Source organism: Lepidochelys kempii, chromosome 5 (assembly GCF_965140265.1).
Source record: "Lepidochelys kempii isolate rLepKem1 chromosome 5, rLepKem1.hap2, whole genome shotgun sequence".
Taxonomy (NCBI): domain Eukaryota; kingdom Metazoa; phylum Chordata; order Testudines; family Cheloniidae; genus Lepidochelys; species Lepidochelys kempii.
The window spans coordinates 114,802,846-114,828,301 of NC_133260.1; the positions used below are offsets into that span (position 1 = coordinate 114,802,846).

The 25,456-nt window shown below is 41.9% G+C and overlaps 1 protein-coding gene across 17 annotated transcripts in view; it reads right to left on the minus strand.

Annotated features, from left to right (window-relative positions):
- The window catches only part of ELAVL2 (ELAV like RNA binding protein 2), a 161,473-nt gene that overhangs the window by 55,702 nt on the left and 80,315 nt on the right, over positions 1–25,456 (minus strand). For 7 of the 17 annotated variants that reach the window (XM_073345520.1, XM_073345518.1, XM_073345516.1 and 4 more), the window contains exons 2-3: positions 12,258–12,348; positions 9,558–9,801 (exon numbers count right to left, since the gene is read on the minus strand). In XM_073345520.1, coding sequence (XP_073201621.1) covers positions 9,558–9,801; positions 12,258–12,329 — 316 coding nt within the window. In that variant the 5' untranslated portion in view covers positions 12,330–12,348. Of the gene's footprint in view, positions 1–9,557; positions 9,802–12,232; positions 12,349–25,456 lie in introns of all 17 variants that reach the window. The other 10 variants (XM_073345521.1, XM_073345523.1, XM_073345522.1 and 7 more) reach the window with 4 other exon arrangements.

Here is a 25,456-nt window from a genome sequence, read left to right on the forward strand (position 1 = left end):
GAAGAGAAATCTACAAAAATAGACAGTCAAACTCGTATGTGAGACCACAGATCAAATATTGAAAATTCAATATTTTTGTGCCATTCATGCCAGGGTTAGATACAGAATGCATTGACAGCCAGTATAGAATTTTTCCTTCTTCCACCCCTGTACAAGTACAAGCCCCGAACAACGTATTGGAGATAAACCCTTAGATTTAATGCTGAGTTCAATTCTTGGCTCCATATCACTTAATGTGATTACAAAGAATAAACTTTATTTTAAAATAAAATGTTGAATTTAAACCTCTCTAGGTTATGTAGTAGTGGAGCACTAGTACTATTAAGGTTAAAAATGCTCCATGTACATAATGGGGAAAATTGATTACCCTACAGTAACTGCGGATCTTGTGTGTGTTTTCCATATGTACACCATTTCTGGTGACTTGCATACAGTGATCCCAAGCCCTGGAGGTCTGTGGTTGGAGTCTATTGAAAACTGCTGTAAGCCAATTCCATCAGAGCTGGCATTTAATCTGGAGACCTCTACGAAGGAGGAGCACTGGGTGAAGGTGTGAAACTCCAGATAGCTGCTCTGCAAATCTCCAAAAGTGAAGTGTCCCTTAGCAAAGCTGCAGAAGCTGATTAAGCTATGCAGCGTCTATTCCAGCAGAGGTGGGTCCAAGCAATCTATCAGATACCCAGTTCTAATGCAGTCTGAAACCCATTGTGTGTGGCTACAGGATGACATTTTATTCCGTTTGGCAAAACCCAGAAATATATAGTCTAGCAGAATTCCTGAATGGTCTCAGTCTGTCCAAATGGTAAGAGTCCTGACACATTCAAAGTATGGAGTTTATCTTCCCCTTGATTAGTATGAGGCTTAGGAAAGATGACTAGCAAGCTGAATGCTTGATTCAAGTAGCATTCAGCAATAGCTTTAAGCAAGAATTTCTAAGTAAATCCATTTATTCATGTCTGAACAATCAGAGCCATCTTAGCAAAATTTTCAGAAACCTTCATAATCCATCACTAACTTGGAGCACTCAACAGCTGACTTTCCAGTGATCTGCTGCATACCATTCATCCATTTCCTGGCTGGTTGTCCCCTGCCCCAGTGACCCTCCACCATTCCTTCTGTAACTTTCTCAATGTTATTTCCATCTCTATGCCAAATGTGACCAAAGTACATTAAATCTACATCTGTTGATTTCTGACATCAGAAATATTATTGGAGAAGCAGATCCTAACACCGGCATTCATCTTTTTTCCTCTGTAAAGGAGATATGCAACAGTCATCATATTGCAAAAGTTTCAATTGTCTTCCTCTCAGCAGCATTAACTTCCCATGATTCTCATGCATAAATTGCTATGGAAAAGTTAGGTTTTTCACCAATTGCACCTTTATAGCTTAAAGAGGCCACAATTTTTACACTGCTGAAGGTCATGTGTCCCATGAGCTGACACACATCCTTACTGAGGTCTTTGGCCAGGTCTGAGACACTCAGAATGGAGAGGTACCTGTACAGCGGTAGGTACGCCTTTACTATTGTATAGGCCAATACTCTTCCCTCTCCCCCCATTAATTCTATGCTTGAAGTAGGGCAAGAGTGGATTTCTCTTTGTTGATTCTGACCTCCAGAGTGGCAAACATTGAGCTGTGGGAAAATATGGTTTGCTTGTCTCCTTAGATCAATCGCCACAGCCACTTGACTATCCCCAGAGCCATGGAGAGTCTCAAGGGAACCACTTTGGACTGATGAGACTTTGCCACCAGGAAAATGGCGGATTTCCTGTGGGCCAGTTGAACTGTGACGTGCAAATGGGCATCTTGTAAGCAGGAGAACCAGGAACCAATCTTGAGGCTCCAAGGTAGGAATTACAGATGCTAGAGTCACCATACTTAAAACAGCTATATTTGTTGAGTTGAAGATTCAGAATGCAATGCCAATCTGCTTTCTTCTTTGGGATTAGGAAATGAGTAGAATCCCCAGCTCTGAGCTACAGAACTCTTCCTATCTCAGAGCTCTTGAGGAGTCCACAACCTGCTCCTCATCAAGAAGAGGCTTGAACTGGATGGAGTACCCTTTATCCAGTATCTCCAGGACCCGCTTTTCAGTCATTAAAAGGGTACAAGCCTTCTCATAAGATGGTTCCCAAACTGGGGTGTGTGGTGGAAAGGAGGAAATGCAAATCCCTGCCATGCCCAAAATATTGAGGGCAATGTCTACGGACACACATGCCACTATTTGCCTCTCTACCGCTGAGCTTCTCCCTATGCTCCTATGGCAGACTATCAACGAACTGACACTAAATCCCCGTTCAGGAAGTCATATTTAGCCTGGCAGTTCTACTTTGATAATTCAATATGCACATTTGTAAACTGGCTATGGAATGGGACTTTCATCCAGAGAAGTCAAGCTTTTTCAGGCCTTTGTCCCATGGTGTTGGCTTGGGCAGTCCCTGTTGCTTAGGCCTCTTGTGCCTCACAGTCACCCCGATACACACAGTGGATGACTGTAAAAACACTAAAACCTCTTGGAAGAGCGATTATCGGTCTGATGTGGGTGCCACTGAGGCTGGGGTTTGCCAAGAACCAGCTCGGGACCTAACAAACCTTCATTTATTGGTATCAACAATCCACCGGGGTCAGAGCATTTCCAGCAGAGTGTGCAGGAGAATTTCCAGGGTATCCACCACCTGCCATAAGAGTTTCTCAAAGATGCAGTAATCAGGCTGGGTTGGAACAGCTGGGTAGTTGCTTCATCTGGCAAAGATGAAGTCACCATAGAAATAGGTTGGTTCTCAGCTTCTTGCACATTATCCTGGTCAACATCTTAGTTTTGGAGGTATGAATGATGAACTAATTGACCTTCCTGAGATCTATGAAGGGAAGGAGACCTAGGTCTTGAGGCAGACCATAAGATGCAGCCCTTCTGTTGGGATGTATTCTACATGGGGCCCAAAACAACCAAGACTATACTGGATATGGATAAAGTGCTGCAGGCCATGGGGAGTACCCCAGAGGGTGTTACTGTCAAGTGGCCTGATATTCTTATAGGGGTGTGCCCTGGACTACCTAGGCAAGTAGCTCAGTTTGTAGGATAGCGAATGTGGCAAATACATTGGAAAAATCTCCTCAGTCTTGAGGGAGGAGGAGAAAGCATCTCTTCCATAGGTGGAGCCATTCTTTCAGGAGTTCTAGACAGTCCCGGAATATCTTGTATCAATAGTGAGGTATACGATGTGGATGGTTCTGGAGCTAACGGATTAACAGCAACTGACTGGTTTACCACCATTCAATTCCCTGTACTATGAACCTCATGAGTACTGAGAGCGTCAATTCTGAAGTTGTTTCTTCCACAACCGGAAGCATGATTGGTACCACAGTGGTTGGTGAGTGGGGCTCTGATGTCAGTGCTGAAAGTCTACGTACCAGCGTCTTTCATTGCTGAATGCCAGGGCAGAGAGCTGTGACATCCATGGCACCATGGCAGGCATTTCTGCACCGAGTGGGCCAGTACAGGGTTTTACAGAGCTGAGTGGCTTGAGGACAGCATAGCAGCATGGGTGAGGAGAAAAGCTTCTTTGAACAGCACTGAGGTTGTCTGGAAACCTTTCAGGGCAGAGAAGTCAGTGGGATCTGTTTTGGGCCTAAAACTGCCTCCTAGCTTTGATCTCCACTGTACCAGTGAGCCATTTATGTTGCTAGTCACCTTGAGATCAGGGATCCTTCTTTCCTTCCTCTTTCCCCACAGGAGTGGGCTGAAGAGGGGAGGATATCCCTCCACTGACTCTGAACTCAACACTGAAGGAGTCCAGCAGCACACGGTGAATCACCAGCTCACCAGAGCACTCTCTGAAATGGTCTGCTTCAGATGGCAGTTTTCTTCCATCCAGGAACCAAAGACGCCCTCACCATTCTCTAAGAGCTTCAGGCACTTTTGGGGGCCTTTTTTATAGAGCACGCGTGTGGTATGTGCGCTTACCAAGGCTAAGAGGTGGCATTTTGAGTGTGTCATTGATGGGAATGGCCGCCTTGAAGAATGGATAGGATTTGTATCCTGGAGACTCCAACAATTCCATGTAAGAGGTGTCAAGAGGCAGGACACTTCCCAGACTTTAGGGGTTCTTCCTACTTTTTGGGGGGGCCAAAGGACCTAAAAAGCAAAATCTAACTGGACAATGTAACTAGAACCCCAAATACAACAAATAAGCAAGGCAACCACCGTATACTGCAGTTGGCGGTAAAAAGGAACTGAAATACAGTTGCAGCCACTCTGCGCCCTTAGCTACAGAACATCAGAGGGTATGAAGGGAACTGGCACTGGTCCAATGGACAGTGCTATTCAAAGAGATTCCTATCTGATGCTCACAAAGGGGACACACATGGACAATCACTAAAAACAGATTCCTAACATGCCAATACGGACATTCGCTACTGCCCGGTACTTTGCACACAAGATCGCCACTAAAAAAGTAATTTCAAATTCTTAAAAGAAACTATTATAGCACCACAGTTTTAACAAGATGCACAGAGCAGAAATAGATCATTCATTAAGTGTCCAACAAACAAGCGCTCTTTCAGCACTAGAAAGATGTAAAATGCTAGTTCCTGTAGCTCTGTGGCCTTTTGTTTTACTAAAGTGCCAGTTAAACAGCACCCACTAAAGCAGAGTAACAACAATGAAGTCTACATGGAGACATTATGGTGAATATATGTGGATGCAAGATTTAGCAGGAAGGGGCAAGGAAAAAAACACATCCGAAAAGATACCGCTTATGCAGATTTTAAGCTTATATTCCCTCCCTACTTGCACTCCTTTTCTCTTGCTCCCCCAAAATCCTTCCTCGTGTAGACAAGCCCTAAGTCTAGCCTCACCCCTTTGTGCTTCCATTGGTATTCTAAGGGTTTCCAAACTGTGGACTCATCTGGACTTTGTGACCCACACAATTTGATGGTGACCAGTTGGTTTGGGACATACACAGGGCCTAATCTCGTTCAGTCATAGCTTGTAGTAAAGTTTAAGCCTTTGTGCCTCGAGGACCTGCCTACTTTTAAGGCACTAAAGTCTCAAATTTTCCCCTGAAATTCCAGCTGTATGACCCCAATGAATTTAGTGTTTAACTTTGGCAGAGTTTAGCAAGAAGTGAGCCCACCAAAACATTAAAAGCCTTTCACCCTAATTAATGTATTTCTTGTAACAAATACCTTGTTTAATATTTTAACTACCTATGGTGGGAATACATGGAAAGCTCACAGAATACATATGAAGCTAGCATATAGCACAGCTGAAAAAAGCGGGGGTCTGTGGGAAACGGGTGGAGGATTTACTTGCCAAGAAGAAGAGTACAACAGGACTGCAATAAATACTGTACCTCAAATGGAAGGCTGTTTGAGTGAAAATACATTTCATTTTTATTTTAGGTCCAAATGGCTTATGTGCAAAAAGTGTGGTTTTCACCAGTAAACCTACCAAGACCAAGACTGTGTACTGCAAACAAGATTCATCAAGATTATCTCCCCTTGGAGCATTCATTCTCTTCTTAAAAAAAGAGATTGAATTCCCCACTTTACACAGCCCCTCCCTTTCACTACTTGGGTACATCTGGTATATGGCTGCTGTCAATTCTCTCAGGACATCCCAAGCAAGAATCATTAGCGCAGCAGTGAGGGACAGTCAGGATTCCTAACTGGGGACTCTGCCTACTTATTTGAATAAGAGGTCCATCCCACCACCCAGCCCAGCCTGCCTAGTTTACACGGGAGTGAAGTTCCCGTGCCTATGCAGGAACAGTAGCTTATAAATTGGGGATTTATGCAATTCTATGGCTGCAAAATTTAAAAACATTGTTTCTAGTCCATATACCAGTGGAGATCAGCGTTCCCTCTAATTTTTTATGTCCATGTGTGACACATAACCTTCATATTGGTGCATATAACAAAATTCACGTGGTGGGGGTAGGGCCAAGGGGTTCGGAGTGTGGGAGGGGGCTGCGGTACAGAGAGAGGACTCCCCCGAGCAGCTCGGGGCCAGGGAAGAGGTGCCTCTCCCCTGGTCATGGCAAGTCTGTGCTAGGGGGAGAGGCATCTCTCCCCGCTGCAGCCCTAAGCAGGTCTTAATAGGCAGCTGCACAGCCACGCAACTTAGAGGGAACTTCGGTGGAGATAGCACTGAACTCAAATGAGCATGCAGCAATCCATGCCTGTTTTCTCTGCACAGAGCCTGAAGTAACTAAGATGTTAATAGCCCCATTCATGTTTCAGTGCTCCATGGACTCAGCCATTCTGTAGCTGTAGAAATTTGGCATTTTTCCAATATATCACAAAACTCAGTATTTCTGACATGGAGTTTGTCAGCATCCTGCTGCAGCAAAATGACATTTACTATTTTCTTGCCCAGACCTTACTGCTGCCACATCTTGTCACGGACTTAGACTTTACGGTCAGAAGGTACCATCATGATAATGTAGTCTGACCTCCTGCACATTGCAGGCTACAGAACTTCACCCACCCACTCCTGTGACAGACCCATAACCTCTGGGTGAGTTACTGAAGTCCTCAAATCATGACTTAGACTTCAAGTTACAGAGAATCCACCGACTAGTTTAAACCTGCAAGTGATCCATGCTCATGCTGCTGAGGAAGGCAAACCTCACCCTGTGTGTGTGTGGGTGGGGGGTAATCTGCCAATCTAATCTGGGACATTCTTTTCTGACCCCAAATACTGGTATCAGTTAGATCCTGAGTATGTTAGGCCAACCAGCCAGACACTGGGAAAGAATTCTCTGTAGTAACTCAGAGCTCTCCCCATTTAATGTCTCATGACCTGCCCTTGGAGATATTTACTGCTAGCAGTCATAGATTGGCTACAATGGCAAGTAGTCGGTCTCATTATACTAGCTCCTCCATAAACTTATTGAGTTCAGTCTTGAAGACACAAAGTTTTTTGCCCACTCTGCTCCCCTTGGAAGGCTGTTCTAGAACTTCATTCCTCTGATTATAAACCTTACCTAATTTCAAGACTCAAATTGTTGATGGCCAGTTTCTATCCTCAGGGATTCCCAGTAAAAGAGAAGTTAATTGACTTCCAGTGCACATTTCCTTAACTTCTCCATGGAGCTAGGCAACAGGAGGTCAAGGACCTGAATGTTAGACTCCAGCTTGCAGCCAGGGAGGAGTAAGGGAGCTAGAATAGGCTGGCCAACCAGGCCGACTCGAGAAAAGCAGCAGCAACAGTTGCCCAAAAGTGATGAGCGGCTGAAGCTCCCCTTTCCCTGGAACACATGAAGGAGGGAGGGGAAAGTCAGACCACCTGGGAAACTCTGTAGGATCCAACACCGGGGAAATGGAGCAAAGCTGCCGGGAGCACAAAGCGGAGAAAGAACAGTCCTCTTTTTGAGGAGACTTTTTTTAAAAAATCTGATTAGTATTTTGAACTGTAGTCTTAGCGGCATGTATGTGGGGAGGAAGGAAAGGAATTGCAGGATGGTATTTCACAGCACTAGAATAAATTAACGTTGTCATGGAATTGGGTCCATTATGCAGATTAGTCATACAGCTCACATGGGGTCTGTTATAGTCAGTCAGAACTAGGCTGGAGGAAGGCAAGCCCAGCTGCAGTAGGGATGGTGCTATAGGCAGACGCACAGGTACAGTGTGATGCTGGGAGAACCCACTTTTCCCACAACAGCTCCTGGCTGGCTGCCAGGAACCACCAGTTCCCCACTCCAGCAGCAGCTGGAGCACGGCTGCTGTTGGGTCAAACGCCTGCAGAGATCCATGCCATTGGAACAGCATAGTCAGGAAGGAGAGAACGCAATCAGTGCAAATGGCGCCTGGCCAACTCTCAGCGAAGTTGTGTGGATTCCTTTCCCATATGTTTATCCTCTAGGCCTCAGCCTGACATCCCCATCACTACTTCATCCTACTTCAGCCACAGCTAGGTACTCATGTCCCTAAAGCTAACTTTCAGAATAAAACTGGGCTCTCTAAACTGGGACCTCTGCCTTTCTACTCCAAAATGCTGCTCTGTGAGTTCTTAATTATTAGAGCTGGTTTAAAAAAAAAAAAAAAACACTGAGAAAGTTTGCCAAAAATTTGAATTTGGGCCAAAAAGGAGAGTCTTGATTTGAAAAATTTCTGCCAGCTTTACTGGTTACATTAGAGAAGCCTCCCCTCTCAAATCAATGTCAGCAAATGGAGGTTGGGACCTTACGGAGAGTTCTCTTTAAAAAAAACACAAAACATCCAAGACATCAAGAGCCCCATCTGTAAGTGTACTAGAAATATGTAACTGGGAAAAAATGATTTAGCCGGCAATCACTTTAAAAAGCTGGATGTGGAATACTCAAAAATCTTTATGCAAACGAATAGGCAATTCCTTGAGAACCAGAAAGTTAGTTTTATACACATAAGGAACTTCATCTAAAAACGTTAACTCTAGCTAAAGCTTTCCTACAGCCATTAACTGGTTCAATGCAGTCTAAATACTTCTAATTTTGCATACATTTTGACAGCTGTCAAAGAGAATGGGATGAGAGCAAACAAACTTTGCAATACAGCTTTGTTTTGTTACTTAAATATAGGCACACATATCCACCCAATGGTCCGCTTAAAACAGGGGTTCTCAAACTGGTGGGCCATGACCCCTCAAGGGGTCACAAGATGATTATATGGGGGGTCATGAGCTCAGCTCCAGGGAGCTGACAGCCCTGAGTCCCCATTACATTAAATTAAATACCCCGCCCCCATTTTTAATTTACAGGGGGGGGCACACTCAGGCTTGCTGTGTGAAAGGGGTCACCAATACACAAGGTTTGAAAACCACTGGCTTAAAAATACTTGGAAAGTTAATAACCAGGTGTATGGCTTTTAATGTCTTCATCCTGGATATGGGTGACCTGTGCAACAGAACTGTTCAACCTATGCTAAACAAAAAGTTAAATGAAAAATGCTCCTCTCAGCCTTCAGTTCACACTATTTGTAACATCTCTCAGCCAGAACAGACAGATAGCATGTATCAAGGCAATATTTCTCATGCGGCTTCCAAGTTTTATTTTCCACCCAAGAGACTGTAGCGAGTATGGCTGAACAAGGATCCCACCCACTCTTTTCCCCACTGAAAAATAAGCAGCTTCAGATTTAGTTTATCTTATTGGGCAGGGGGGAGAGGGAGAGCTAAGTTGTGCTGTTCCAGCTGCCGGGCTTAGTGCAAACCAAAATTCCAACGAAGTTAATCAAAAATACCCCACAAGTCAGGGATGTGCAGTTATTTATTCTTTTCACATCTCAATATCCTTTCCAAAAGCCTTTAATGTCTATCTCAGAAAGCATTCAAAGGCCCCGTTAGCATTTATATTGCTCATCTACCAACTTGGATGAAATGCAAATAGAAAGCATTTAAAATCTTCATAAGTGAGAATACAGCACAGCTAATATCTTCAACCTAGCAATATACGTATCTGCTTCTTCCATCTGAATCCCATAATGGACAACAGCTGAATGTTATGCAAAATGCTGGTTTAGAGAGCATATTGCGTGTATGTGCATATGCAAAAATTACAGTTCCAACGTACCTGTTATTTTGTCTCTTACAAGCTTGCAGGACTCTATCTCCCCAATGCTTCCAAACAGACTCTTCAGCTCTTCTTGTGTCATGTTTTGAGGAAGGTAGTTGACTATTAAATTGGTCTTGCTGTCCTCTGTGTTCCCAGTGTCAACTGGCGATGAGCAGTTGTTGTTTATGGTGGTTGGACCATTGGCTGTGTTATTGCAAGTTGGTCCATTAGACAGTTGTGTTTCCATGGCAGCAATTACCTGCTAAAAAGAAAGAAAATAAGAACGGTCAGAATTCATATTGCATGATCTATTAGAGATTCCAGCCAAGAATTTAAAGACGTGTCATTATGCACAAGAGGTTATTTCCAGGCTTCCAATAATGCCTCTACAAAAAGGAATTTTTAATAGTTATGCAGTAAGATGTTTAGAAATGTAAAAGCAAATAAGGTTGTTGCTAAGATATTTACTAAGAGTACTTCTAGAAAGCAGCAAATTAAACCACAGAAAAAAACTTAATTTTACTACACATAGAAGCAATCCGCCTTTCAAGTACAGGAATTATTATATCATCAACACATTTTAACCAGTTACTAAACACTAACATTGATAATATTGTTAACAGTTTACAACTGAGCACCAAAATAGTACGGGATGCACTTTTAAAAAACAGCATGTACTCTTTTGGTTACTTTTCCAGTACTAAAAACAAGTTTAACAATTATTCTAAGACTACTTCTGATGAACATTGGAAGAAAACACAATTAATAATCCCTGATTTAAAGGCGTTTTAGAGAGACAATGGAAATGTTGGGATGAAAACAGAAACTCTTCTTCCTTGATGATCTAAGGCCATTTTCTTCTGCACCACTGTTGGTCAGTAATAGCTTTTAAATAGCACTCAGCATTCCAATAGGCGGATACCTACAGTCCCCCTTCTCCCTACCTCTCAGCTCCCCCCCTCCAGAAAAAAATAAAATACGTGGCTTAGTACTTACTGTACTTATTTTACTCAAATGAGTGATACAGACTTTTATTTCACCCCAAATAACTGTATGGACAACTCACAGATGCAGAAGAGGTCATTAAAGAGTCAACGCTTGCCTAGATGATACCAGAGATCTATTCCAGTTAAGTGGGAGATCAGATATCCACTGCACGGTAACTATTGGCAAGACAACTTTTTAATGGCAGCCACTGTATCCAAGACTTAACTATTCTATCCATTTACAGAACTAGCTACTTAGGACAGTTTCCAATTCTAAATACAATGTAAAAGTTGGTCAGGTTTATTATCTAATAAAATATAGGTTCCAACATTAAAAAAAGACAACCCTAAGCATAAATTACAGAACATTTTCAGAAAAGTAATTAGTGCTCAAATCTAACTTTATGCTGGTTTCAAAGAGGACAGGTCTCACACAAAAACCTTATCTAATAAATCTGGAGTTTAAGTAGCCATATTCTCTTATGAAGTCAATTGTTTTCAAAGCTTGTAAATTTGATTTTAAGTGAGCAAGTGTCTTCAAAGTAGGAGATTTAAAGCCCCATGAAACAGTTGAGTGGTTTGGTTCTTTTTTTTTTTTTTTAAAATAGGTTACAAGTAGGACAACTCCTGAGGATATTTACAAGATGTGTAGAAATAGTGGGTTGCCCAGGAGGTTGCATTTGGTGCAAAAGAGCAAGCAGTAGTTATGTATATTAAAAACATTTCTTTCCATTAAAAAAATGGATCCAGTTCCACAGAACTGAGCTCCCACTAAAGCAGCAACGTTTTCTTCCCTCCTGACAAACTCCTGTGGGTTAACCTGGTCCTGGCACTGTATTAAAAACAAGCCTGTGTCAAAAGACAAGCACGTAGCTGAGGCCAATTAAAACAAAATTACTATTCAAATGTTAGTATATCTGGTGGAGCGGGGTAAGCCACAAATGCTGCATTCTGACTGAAGCTCACTGGGTTTGCGTTTAAATTTTGAAGTGTTCACTGATCGAAATTAGCAAGGACAAACAAACAATCCTCACTTAATTGCACTTTTTATTTTTATGTTCAGCAGGCAAGAATGAGATCCTAAGCCAACATTCAAGTGAACAGCTGCAGTAGCCTGGATACACTGAAATTACAGCATTTCTCAGCTATAGGACCATCTGCTCTGAATCAAGTGATACTAATATGTTATATTTTACAAATAACGCATATTCCATTGATAGGTTCAACAAGTGTTCACAGAATATCAAGCAAGTCTTTGAGCAGTTACTAAGTATTTTTTCCAGCCAGAAAAAATAGTTTTAAAGGTAATTTACAATTTTAAAACAACTTTTAGAGTAGGAATTGTAAATAACTTTAAAAAAATTAGTAACCAAAAAAATACACAGTGTACAGGTTTTAAAGATTACTGTAATTTAGTATTCAGACCATACCAAAACAGTTTTACTACAATTCTACTCTTCAGTTATTCACTGGATATTTTAAATCTGTACAAAAAAGCTATTTGTAATTAGAAAGAAATTCAGTGCGGTTTAAATTTCTACAGATCACCATGTTAAAAAGAAGAGTTATCATAATACACTGTTCTGGGCCCTGACAAAATAGAGATACAGCCTACAAACTATATTGAAACATGAAAGAATATACAGTAGAGATTTAAGTGTTTGGTATGGCCTCAGCACTATTTTAACATGTTAAAAAGTAGCCTACAGAATTTAAGAAAAATCCCACAGACCCCAGTCCAAGGCTCTGCTGCCCACGAACCACTTCTAAGCAGAGAAGCCACATCACACAGTCTGACTGCCATGTTAGTTTGGAGTTGCCGTCTGCAATATGGACACAAAAAGTACCGTATGTTAGATTAGCAAGATAATGCAACAAATCAGTTTGTACAAATTTACAGTAATTGTATTTATATTCCAAGCACGTCCATGCAGTGTGGTTTAATTGAATTTGAGGCAATTCCAATCTAATCTTTCCAAACTTTGTTAAAACATTTTTTTTCTTACATGAATTGTGTTTTTAGAAACAAAAACAGCCTAATTTAAAGGTAGTACAAACTAGTTACCTCTGCACCTAGCCTGGAAACTACCTTAAAACCACACCATGTCTAAAAGGAACCACACCACCACACGATTTTTTTAAAATTCTGTAACAAGGAAGGGAGAAGGAGGGAAACACAAATGAATCTAGTCTCAATTAGAAGTTACGGTGGTCATGTACTCTTTATTTTTTTTAAAAAAAAGCTCCATTTACACATCCATCCCACCCATGAAAGTCACAAGACAAGCCAACACCGTGCTCCGCTAGAATCTAGTCTATTCTTAACCCTGGAACTTCACATTAAAAAAGTTAGTTAAAATTACATACAGAAGCTTTGCTGCTTCAGTTCAGCGTGGATTTACTTATAATAGCCCTATTGAAACGGTTAGTATACATAGATAAAGCAGGTTTCCGAGTAGCAGCTGTGTTAGTCTGTATCCGCAAAAAGAAAAGGAGTACTTGTGGCACCTTAGAGACTAACCAATTTATTTGAGCATAAGCTTTCGTGAGCTACAGCTCACTTCATCGAATGCATGCTCAAATAAATTGGTTAGTCTCTAAGGTGCCACAAGTACTCCTTTTCTTTTTAGGGAAAGCAGCAGCAGAGCCCGTCAGCATTTTTCAACTGGAATAATTGGACCAGTAAATAGGAATGTTAGAGAGTATTATTGTCCCCAAGCATAACTGAATTTTTTAAAATATGCAAATTGCAAAACCCAGCAGGAGTTGAAATTAGCAATGCTAGGAAGCCACAGACATAGGTAATGGACCATTTATAACGTATTACTACTTGCCCAGATATTAAATACAGCCACAATATTGGCATTAAACCAAAGTAGGAGACTGCTGTCTCTTTGCCACAACTTTGGCTGTGCTAATCTAGCCCAACTTCTTTACTCTATTCATATTTGTTAACAGCATACATACATCCAAAGATTGTTTAACCCAGCCACAGCCATAAGCAATTCAGCTTTTGGAAGGTTGTTTTCTGCACAAAATTTAGAACACAAGGCTACTTAATTTTTTAAGTAACCCATGACAGAGGAATTCTGATTTTCCTTTATTTCAGGTATAACTTAAAGCTCATAGTCTGAGTTGTACCAGTAGTAAATATTTAGTGTTCCAATTTAGAAGCAATACCTGTATCTTCATATCAATTACAGGTTTAATAAATCTTTGAAGAGACCATTTGAGACACTGTCTCTAGTCTTCTCAATCCAAAGAGGATACTACATAATTCAATCTACCATGCTGTAAATCCTACCCTACAATGACCCATTTGCAGACTGAAGGGCAAGTTAAAAGAATAGTCACATGCACAAGAAATGCTCAACGTAATTCTCAGCATACATGCTCCAGTTGGTCCAGACAAATCTGATCAAGTAGTCTTGAAGGACATAGTTGTGTCATGTCATATCCTGATTTACAATAGCTTGTGTTCCGCTGCCCTGAAGTTCTAAAAAGCTCACTAAGTTTACACAGTTGAGTCACAGAAGCAAGAAACTTTAGGATCTCATCACTTCTAAAGATGACTTCACATGCAAAGAGTTTTACTTTGACAATAGAAAAAAGTTACACATTTCAAGTGGTCCCTCTTCAGACTAGTTTGCTTAACACATGCTTTCTTTGATGGCAGAGATGCATTACATAGGAGTCTCACATGACTATCACTGGGCAATCCTTTATGCTAGCCAATAATTGAATTACCGAAACAGTTTCTCAAAGACAGATTTTGCTCTGCCACCTGTTTTACAAATTTCACTCGTTACCACCAACGCTATTACACAGACCGCTCCAAATCTCAAGTTTCCTGGAAGAATAAATCAAGATTAGCCTTTGCAAAGCCACCGACTTTAATGTGTTTTTAAAACTCTATTAAATTCTGGTTAGAGAAATAGCTTTTAGTTACATTTTATTGACTAATGATTTCCTCTCAGCTCTTCCATATCAACAACATAATTAGAAAAGTTTCAGAGTAGCAACTGTGTTAGTTGCTTTCAGAAAAAGAAAAAGGGAGTACTTGTGGCACCATAGATAGGAACAAATTTATTTGAGCATAAGCTTTCGTGAGCTACAGCTCACTCCATCGGATGCATTCAATGAAGTGAGCTGTAGCTCACGAAAGCTTATGCTCAAATAAGTTTGTTCCTCTCTATGGTCCCACAAGTACTCCTTTTCTTTTTACATCTACCAATGTGATATATGCCATCATGTGCCAGCAATGCCCCTCTGCCATGTACATTGGTCAAACTGGACAGTCTCTACGTAAAAGAATAAATGGACACAAATCAGATGTCAAGAATTATAATATTCAAAAACCAGTTGGAGAACACTTCAATTTCTTTGGTCACTCGATTACAGACCTAAAAGTTGCAATTCTTCAACAAAAAAACTTCCAAAACAGACTCCAATGAGAGACTGCTGAATTGGAATTAATTTGCAAACTGGATACAATTAACTTAGGCTTGAATAGAGACTGGGAGTGGATGAGTCATTACACAAAGTAAAACTATTTCCCCTTGTTTATTCCCCACCCCCCATTTATCCTCAGACGTTCTTGTCAACTGCTGGAAATGGCCCACCTCGATCATCGCTACAAGAGGTTCTTCCCCCCCCCCCCCCCCCCCCGCTCTCCTGCTGGTAATAGCTCACCTTAAGTGATCACTCTCCTTACAGTGTGTATGGTAACACCCACTGTTTCATGTTCTCTCTATATATAAATCTCCCGCTGTATTTTCCACTGAATGCATCCGATGAGGTGAGCTGTAGCTCATGAAAGCTTATGCTCAGATAAATTTGTTAGTCTCTAAGGTGCCACAAGTACTCCTTTTCTTTTTGCATAATTAGAAATGTTAACTCCCATTTTGAAACTGACTAGACTAACCATTTCTTTAATAAAATTTCTTTCAAGTTTTACTCCAGCCCCCAGATTCCCTTTGGGAAAGGTCTTTGGTTTTCTATCATCTTCTAAAATATCTTCTCTCCCCGACTGCTGTGTAAGAGACCCGCAGAAACTAACTGATCAGGGGAAAACCAGTAATGCAGACTATGCAAAAGGAACAAACACTATCTTCTATGTCTCCCCTAAGCTATTCATAATCAGGAAGGGTGGATTTTTTTTTTAAATATACCACAGTCAGGTTTATTTTAAATAAACCTATTTTAAATTAAATTTGAAATTATGATCCCCTATGCTAAAGGCACAAGTTTACTGTAACCTATTTAATTCATTTAAGTTAAATTAATATAGAATAGTCATGCAGTCCAATTTGTTGCCAATGGTTTAAAGACAAATGTCAGATAACTAGATAAGTGGTCAAAGTCACTAGCTAAATACCAGGAACCAGAGTTTGTTGAAGTGCTAACACAACTTTCAACAGTAATAGCCTCATCTGCAGGTGCAGAGAGAATATTTTCTTCAATTTCAGTTTATTCAGCTAGTTCAGTTCAATGACTAGTTCATTCAAAGCTGAGAAAGCAACTGAAAGTTGAAAAAGCAGGAAAGTTTCTCTCCCAATTTATGAATAAAAAATTAGATCTGACAGGTTGAGACCTTTTAGTTCTAAAGTCCTAAAGCACACAATGACCAGAAGGAATCAGTACAATTCACTTGTATTAAATTAAAAAGAAATCACTGTTTTAAAATACAAACATATTTTGATCAACTTTTTTTTTAATGTATCCAGCACATTTCACGTAGCTATTTTACTGAAACAATTTTGAAGTGTGTGTGTGCATTTTTAATGGAATTCCAATTTCCATCCAAATATAGCCTGATGGGGGTCACAAAAAATAATTAAATAAGAAATGTATCCCTATTTTTAACATAAGAAGGATAATGTAAAAATTAAGAAGATGAATGATTAGCTATAACTGTTTAAATAAAGTACATATAGATATAGTGTGTCATCTTGATTCACAAAAAGGGAGTACCAAATTATTCTCAAATAGCTGGTATAACCTCTCCCTTTACAGAAAATAAAAAGTACAAATATAAAAGATTAAAATCAAGATTTTCTGTTAAGATTTAAACCATAATTAAAATTGGTGAATTACTGTACTTTGATTCAAATCCACCCTTTAATCAGTTCCATTAAACAAAACCTTTGAGAGCCTTCAAAAACAGTATCTAATATTAAGGACTTGGCTGAAACTCAATCCAGGTGATGCCAGTAGAATGAGACATGCAACCAGAAGAGATGGCAAAGATGTCAGTCCATAGGAGTTAGGATATTCAACCACCATTAATAATATGAATTTACAAGCTTGGGAGCAGTCTGGCTAGACCAAAAGCCAACTCTACATCATGTCGGAGCAATGGTCAAAAGGGTATTTTACAACTTACCCCAGACAGATAGGTACATCTTTTCTTTTGAATACAGATTTTAATATCTGTGCTGAAATAGGGCATCCTATCAATATGTAACACCTGTACTAGTTAAACACTGCTCCTCTGGATGCACATTTAGATATTGGATTTTTGACTTATAAAATCCAAAATGGTCCGAGACCAGCCTACCTGAAAGCGCGCCTCTCACTCACTCAGTGATACGCTACCACAACATTAGCCAGCCAAGACTACACTGGATTCTGCCTTGACAGAGATCATGGGTAGCTGGTAGGGTGCTCTCCATAATGACCCAGGAGATCTGAAAACTGACCCACTCAGTCTTAAATAACCCAGATTTCCTGACCTTCAGGATACATTGTAGGGCCCATTTGTTCCATCTGGCCTCTGAAGAGAGATACGGGGAATGGAGGCATAAACAGGGTAAATATCCCCTTTTGGCTAATGTTATACTGGGTAGGAGAAGAGGACATGACTGCACTGCGTTTTGTTTTATAATATAAAGTGACTGGCAAAGTGATCAGAGCCTGAGTATGGGGCACTTATTTTCAATTTGGATAAAATAAAATAAAAAGGTACATTAAAAAAAACCAAAAAAACAAACACACACCAGGTCCTTACTACAGTTTAAGCCCAGATGGACAGCATCTCTTCCCTTCTGACTCATTTTAGACTACCACCATTGCCAACTCTGGTGGTAGTCTAAAGGCAAAATATGGCCGTGAAAGTTTACTAGCATGGGCACAAGATCTGGTGGCATGCCCTTTGCTAGGACTTTAAAATAAATAAATAAATAAAGTGTACTAGCAAAGTAGAGCAAAGTGCCTAGCACTAGATTTTCATCAAGCTGCCACATGTTTGTTAAAAGTACAACTTTGTCTTGTGCTCTTCCTTTGTAAATCAGTCTTCGAGGACATTATTAAAAAGAAAGGAGCCCTTCACATCAATACTCAAATGAAGACAAATCAGGAAAGACACAAATACTGGTAATTCTAATCCTTCAAAGCACAGAAATCGAAGCAAAAATATTTAATGGTGTTCTAAATCCTGGGTCCTTTGTGATATTGCAGATGCACGCATTTGTTTGTGCCGGTCTATGAAACCCATTAGGGAAATGGGATGGGAATTCAGCCTATGCAAGGAATACTATGGGAAGGGTTCTTTAAAAAGATTCTTTGCGGATACAGGCATATAGGAACAGGGCAAGGAATCTCTCAGAACCAGGAGCCTTGACCCTCAAGTCATGGAAACAAGGGCTGGTAGTGAAGGAAAGACCAAGAAAATCGGGGGTGGGTGGGGGGTGGAGGAGTGCGCAATTCCTTTAAAAGGAAGGACCTCCCAAGATAGGCACGGTCCAATTATTCTCCATGCACCAGCAAACCTGCCTGGGAGGAAGTGACCCACTTGTGCTAAGCAGACAGAATTATCTCTCACATCTTATCAAGTATGTGGATGGCAGATATGACAACTATAGCAATATAAAAGGTAGGTAGCCCTAGGTTATCAATCATGCTCAATGGGAGGTTTGCTAGGAACTTATTTAAGGGAAGAGTATCAAAATCATAACTGAGCAGCAGCCTATGGTTTTGGTATCCACCAATTCCAGTGAGGCAGAGTAATATAGGAAACAGCTCTTGTAAGTTTTACTGGGCTACGTGCCTCATGTCCAGGATCTTTATGGTTGTTTCTTCGGGACCCAAGGTAGAATGTCCTTATTCCCCGCCCCGCCCCCAACCCCAACTATACAATGAGGGAAATTTACAATCTGTGTATGAGGATAGCCTGTAGAAAAAAAGAGGTAAGTATGTGTTTTTATTGACACCCACATGTGCTCACCACGTCAATAAACAAAAATCTCGAAAGTATTTGGGCCCCTTAAAATCAAGGCATTACACAAGCACAAACAAGAAGGACACAAAGGTAGGGAAAAGGTAAAAAATGCTGTCAGTATGTGCATGTTGCAAACAAAATCTTTTTTTTTTTTCTTCATTTGTAGGTTTTGCTGCATAGATTGAGTTTTAGGAAGATCTGAATGGGGTAAAGGTGGTGGCTAGATAGAGCATTCCAGGTACGAGCTTAGAAGAAAATGGAGACAGCAGACTACCAGTGTAAAAGGTGGAAGGGTAGGGATTGTGCTTAGGTTAGCAGCTGAGTGCTTCTGGGAGTCTTAAAACAAAGGACAAGTTTGAAATTTACACACAGTAATGTGGGATGCTGTGGAGAGGTTGATCATAGAGGGCAAGCAATGATTGTTTTGGCTAAACTTTTTAGCCAAACAGAAATCAGCAAGGTAACAAGGAGGTTCTTGGAAAAAAAGAGGAAACCTGAACAAAAGGAAACATCGTAAAGGAAAGAAACATTTGAGATATTGGGAGTTCTCCACCTACAGAATTAGGAAAAACCCACAAGTGCTATGGGACACTCAAAACATGAATTGTGCTAAGTAGCGCAATACTAACATTGCTGTTTGCAACGTTCTATGTAACAGTAGCAGGGAAATATGCAAAATAGTTAAGGCCACACCAGCAAAAGGAAAGGAGGAAGAAAAGGATTTATAATCCCTAAGGCAAGCATCTGCAGGGAACAGTGAAGAGGGATACCAATAAATGTTTCCATATGTCCATGTAGTAAGCTTTAGAAGTGGATAAGAATCCTTGGCATCGGAAGACAAACGTAGCTGGCATTTCTAAAGCCCAGTGCATGAGAATCAAATGAAATACTCTAACTGCTCAAGAACAAAGTTAAAAGTAGAAAAAGCACAAAGAATTCCTTAAATACTAGCAAAATAAAGCATGAAGGTGGGAAACCCAGATTGGATATAATAAAAATCAAGTTGTTACCCAGATGCCATCCAGAAACCATGAATACAAAACACAGAAAGACCAAGGAATAGAACTAATAGGTGACATCAGCAATCTATAAACCTGAACTTCACTCTGGGATATTATGGTATCAATTGTTTAAAATAATTGTTGGTCTGAACAGCCTATTTCTGAGGGAACATGAGGATAAAAACTGCTTAACAACCTTCCTATACATATTTACGCAGCTCAATAGCCCTTCATCCTAAATAACAGTACAACAAAGCTGAATATTCCCACAATGCAGGAGAGAAATGAGACCATATGAGAATGTAGAACAGACACGCTGAACTTCAAGAAGGGAGATTCTAGCTTACTTCAAACATACTGAATATTATTTTTTTTTTAGTTCTTCATATCTGCATGGAGACGTGTGGGCTCAGCTACTGGAACTGCTTAATTCCCAAAAACAAGGAAGCATCCGGAAGTTAAATGTGATCAAATGACATGGTCTGAACTTTAAACCAACAGACTGAAACCCACTGCAAGCGATGTGAATGGGATAAAACATTCTCTTTCACCTACCAAAGTTTAAAGACAGCGATGAAAAATTTTGCCTTTGGCTATTCTTCAGAGTCAAACAACTCAAGGACTCAAGTTGTGCACCTTTTCCTTATTAGAGAGGAAAGGACAGACTGTGAATAGGAATTTGGCCTGCACAAGAACTACAAGGCTGTGTAAGCAGACAAGTTTGTGGGATCACCGAAGCTAAGGTGCATGGAAGTGAGATATCCCCCCACCCGCTATGAAGTTGGCTTTCTGCAATGAATCATTCAATAATCTGAACCTCTTGTTTGAACTTGTAGCCAACATGAACAGTCACTTGCTTCCAAGATTTTTCTAACCCAAATAAACTATCAACAGGCTTCCTTCAACTGGATTTTTCCTTGGATTTTAAAAGCATGATGAGGCGGGGGGGAGATGAACAGACCTTAAAGAACTGTCTCCTCTTTATAATTCTAGATTACTTAGTGTCATTGCAGAAATTTACAGAGTAAGCAAAGTCTTCTGTTCTTACTCATCTAACCGTCTCAGCCTAGACATTGGCTTCTGAACATGGACAGGTGGGTGAGGTCATAGGTGCCGACTTTTGGTTTTGCCAGTGGGTGCCCTCCCAAGGCCCCACCGCTCGCTCCGTCCCTTCCCCCGCCTGCCCACTGCTCACTCCTCTCCGCCCCCTCCTCCGAGCACCTCTGCCAGTTTTGGAGGGAGGCTATTCACATTAGAGAAAAAAGGTGGGGGAGGTAATATCTTTTATTGGACCAGCTTCTGTTGGTGAGAGAGACAACAAGCTTTTGAGCTGTCACAGAACTCTTCTTCAGGAAGAAGAACTCTGAAAGCTCAAAAGCTTCTGGTCTCTCTCCCCAATAAAAGTTGACAGGGCACTAGTTTCAGGATTCATCTTAGCAGAAGTCATCATTACACCAAGGAAGTAGCACTACCAGCACAATGAGATAAATATAGCCACGGGTGCATGCCAAAAATTCACAGGACAAGCACACTATCATCCTGCTGTGTGGATCCCAGGGTCACTTTAGCTCTCAGTTTAGTGGGGATACACTCAGGGACTGAGCCCAAGGATTCAGCTAAACACAAGGGCACCTGCAAACAGCTGTACTAACAGCAGGCTCTACACTGGTCCAATAGGAGGAGTTGCATGTCCGGGCACTAATTCCCAATCCCACCGCAAGGCAATATGGGATCCAGGCACCAAGTCATTAGTACCAGAATTTGTACTCCCAAGAGAGTGGGATGGAATTATAGAAGTTACAGGGGGAAAAGCCCTCTGTGATCATCCTGGCTCAATCCATCTCCCTGCCAATGCAGGGCTGATCCTTACTGCATGTTTTGTCCAGTCTCCTTTTAAAAGTCCCAAGTCTTGGAGTTTCTAGCTGTGACACACTATACCAGGGGTTCAGGACCCCTCAAGGGGTCGCGAGGTTATTACATTGAGGGGTCGCGAGCTGTCAAGTACCACCCCAAACCCCGCTTCACCTCCAGCATTTATAATGGTGTTAAATATATAAAAAGTGTTTTTAATTTGGGGGAGGGGGGGGAGGGGAGGAGAGTCGCACTCAGAGGCTTGCTACGTGAAAGAGGTCACAAGTACAAAAGTTTGAGAGCCACTGCTCTATACCTCAGGGGAGTGGCGTGCTGTGCTCTGTAACCCCATATTCATCATCATTTGTATATATTCTTTATATTTCATACAAAGCATGTCATGTAAGGTATCATGGGAAAGGTTATGATTTGCTGAAACCCACTGTTCTGTCAAAATATGTACATCATTAAAGTGTATAAAGTTATGAGATTGTGGTGTATGGAGTTAACGAAATATGCTGCAAAATTTGGGAGTAGCAGAAGGCAACTCCCCAGAAACAACAAGGCACTTCACCAAATGGCTGGGTGGATGTTACACAACCATCACCAGTCATTGTGCAGTAAGTAAATGACAATTAGCAATTCAATGACCATCACCAGAGAATTACTCAACCTTGGGACTTAGCAATACACCTCCCCTCCCCGCCACCATGATGCTTGGACTTGTGTTTGCCAGAGCACATGGACTAAACATATAAAACAGGAGATAGCTCTTTCCAGCCCAGGTTGTACCCCAGGGGTCACACACTAGCCCTTCCCTTGGGAGACTATTCCATCCACACCCCAAGGCAGAGATTGCACTATTAGGAAGGTTTCCCCTGATAGCTTGACTTTCCCCCATCCCCAAGAGGCAGTCACCCAGATGCCAGGGAGGAGGCCCAAGTGCACTGCATGGACATGACCACTGTCTCCGAAAGGCAGGCATCTCTGCCCAGGCAGGGAGGGCAAGTAGGGGGCCACTGCACCCCACAGGAGCCCAGGAGATGTCATCCCCCCTCCCATGCCCATCCCAGTCCAGCTACCCAGTGGGGGTTGGTACTCTCAGTCTCTGTGCTGTGGGGGTCCAGGGGATGTTTTTGGAGACGCCTCTGACTGAGCCCCCTGCCAGAAGCAGAGAACTGGGCAGCAGCTGGTGCGCCCCCCATGCAGACAGCCAACCCGCCAGCAGCCAGGTGCCGGCTCTCAGCACAGCCACCTGGGAAGGGGTTTCAGTCCCAATCCCCAGCCACCCTCACCCCAAGCCCCCCTTTCAAATACACTTAGCTGCTGCTGCTGCCGCCGCCTTTAGCTGGACAAGAAGTTGAAAGGAGGCTGGGAGCTGCTCAGCTGCAGAGCCTGCTGCCCACAAGAAGTAGGTAAGAAAAGGAGGTAGGGCAGCACCGGTGATGGGGGGGTGTCACTCAGACCCTGCCCCAGGAGGAGAGTCCCCGTCTCCTCCTGGTGGCCAAAAACCAGCTAAACAGCCCTGCCGGAAAGAGCTGTTTTGGCCATGTTGATCAATGCAGCAGCTCAGAGCCAGAAACAGCTGATCAGCCCCCCCAACAGCCCCACTGATCAGCTGATGGAGTCCGCGGGGCCCCCACAGGCCCCGTAAACAGCTGACTAGTGCTGGTGGGTGCTGAGCACCCACTAATTTTTCCCTGTGGATGTTCCAGCCCCAGCACACCCACAGAGTCGGCGCCTATGGGTGAAGTAATATTTTATTGGACCAACTTCTGTGACTTGAAGAGCTCCGTCTCTTCAAGCTTGTCTCTCTCACCAACAGAAGTCAGTCCAATGGAAGATATTACCTCACTCCCCTTGTGTCTCGGATATCCTGCGACCAACATGGCTACAACACCACTGCATATACCGAACATGTAATACTTCATAAAAAGAGATATGTATGTATGCATACATGCAAGCAAGAACAAACCACTGTCTTTTCCACTGAATCCATTTCCCCTTCAGCTAATAAGGTGGCTACCATACTTGTAAACTGTCCTGTGAATGCTATTAGGGAGAAGACTGGTGACTTTATATGTGGAAATACAGGATTTGATCCACCATAGAGGTGGTTCTGGAAGACTCTTCCAGGCCATAAGTAAGATGTTTGTTAACATGGACAAGTACCATGTAAATAGAACTTAAACCTCTGACCACAGCCAAATTATGCCAAAAATCTAAATTCTCCTCCACCCTACCCCCGACAGACTATAGGTCATCCTTCCATTTTGTAAAGGCTACCCAAATTCTGTACATCAACTCATCTTCCTAGAGTACTCTGGTGTTCTTCCTCTCTCCCAAACTCTGGTTTCAGGTCCTCCCTCAGTGAATAGCTCAAGGGCCAGCTTCAGCTGCTCCTCAGACATTTCCTGAGGAGCCAGAGTGAAATGGCTGCAAACCTTGTCAGTTTCACTGGCTTCCCCCTCCCCCACCACACAGTTCCCAGTAGCAGCAGTGAAAACTGAGCAAAACATTTTCATTCTCCCCTGGAGCTTGCAAAAGCTATGAGCAGCAGAAGACACATTAGAGTTGTCTGCAAACTCAGGGCAGCACCATACCGGTTACACACACTATTCACATTTAGTAGGTCACCTTTGCAAGAGTATTCTTTATAGTGCTTACATCTGTTAAGCTCAGTTTAAGATGCAGAAGTTTAGGTTTTGCAGAAGGCACCGGCATTCACACAGTAAAGCTTCTTACTTGCCACAGGTGAATAATTTTTCAAGCCCTGATTCTGAAAAAAACCAAGAATGAAGCAATTGGAACAAAAATATGCAAGAAGTTACCAGCAAGAGACGCATAGGGCCACAAGAGAGATAAAGCAGAGAATTCACAGGAGTCTTGAGTCACAGGTGCCACAGACTCCAACTGTAACCAAATTTAATTATTTTAGAAGGGACAAACTGAATACCTGTTATTACTGGGACTTGAGTATTCCAAGTTCCAAGACAGACCTATGCTCAGTGGGTCAGCAATGCAGACAAGTTACCCATCTTCATCTTGTTACAGGGGTCTCCCCCCTTGTAGGGTAAAGAAGTCAGAATGCTGGAAAAAAAAAAACCTTGTCTTCTCTCAGTGGGAAAACGAGAAGCACTGTACCTAGGTAAACTACAATTCCTCAGGAATTCACAAGAAAAAAAAAATTCTACATAACTCACTGACCCAGATTCTGATGTCAGCTTTGTTGAAAACCAAAGTGGAAACTAATGAAACCAAAGTACAAGCCAATGGGGTTGAGGCACCAAATCAACGAAGTCCTTTAGAATTTGCTCCCCCTGCCCCCCCATAAGAGATTAGACACACATCTAGTCCTGGAAAAAAGGAAAAGGAGTATCTAACCTGCCACAACTAATTTCTAGCCCCAAGACAATTTCCTGTGACCACACTCAGTACATAACCACTCAAATCCCTTGGCCTTCTCTCACCGAATTAAGAGGAGATTGATTACAGGACCTAAATGTCTTTACAAATACTATCAAGGAGGGAAGCAAATTCCTAACCAAACAGCCCTCACTAGTATCACTCTGCCAGCCGCCTCTTCCCCTTTATACAGGGAAAAGATTAGCACAAGCAGCTAAAATGTTTTTCATTTACCATACAGAAGAAAGTGAGGAAGATGGGAGTCAAGAAGCAGCCCTCCTGGTTACGAGACTTAGAAATAAGATTCCATTAGTCTGGGATTCGGATAAAATTGTCGTTTCTTCAAAATGTTAACCCCACAAGATAAGCATTCTGTCTTGTCTGAGAAGATTTACATCTAGCCCCTCAACCGTGCCTTAAACCCCATTAGGCATTGGGTAAGGCTGTCCATTCCAT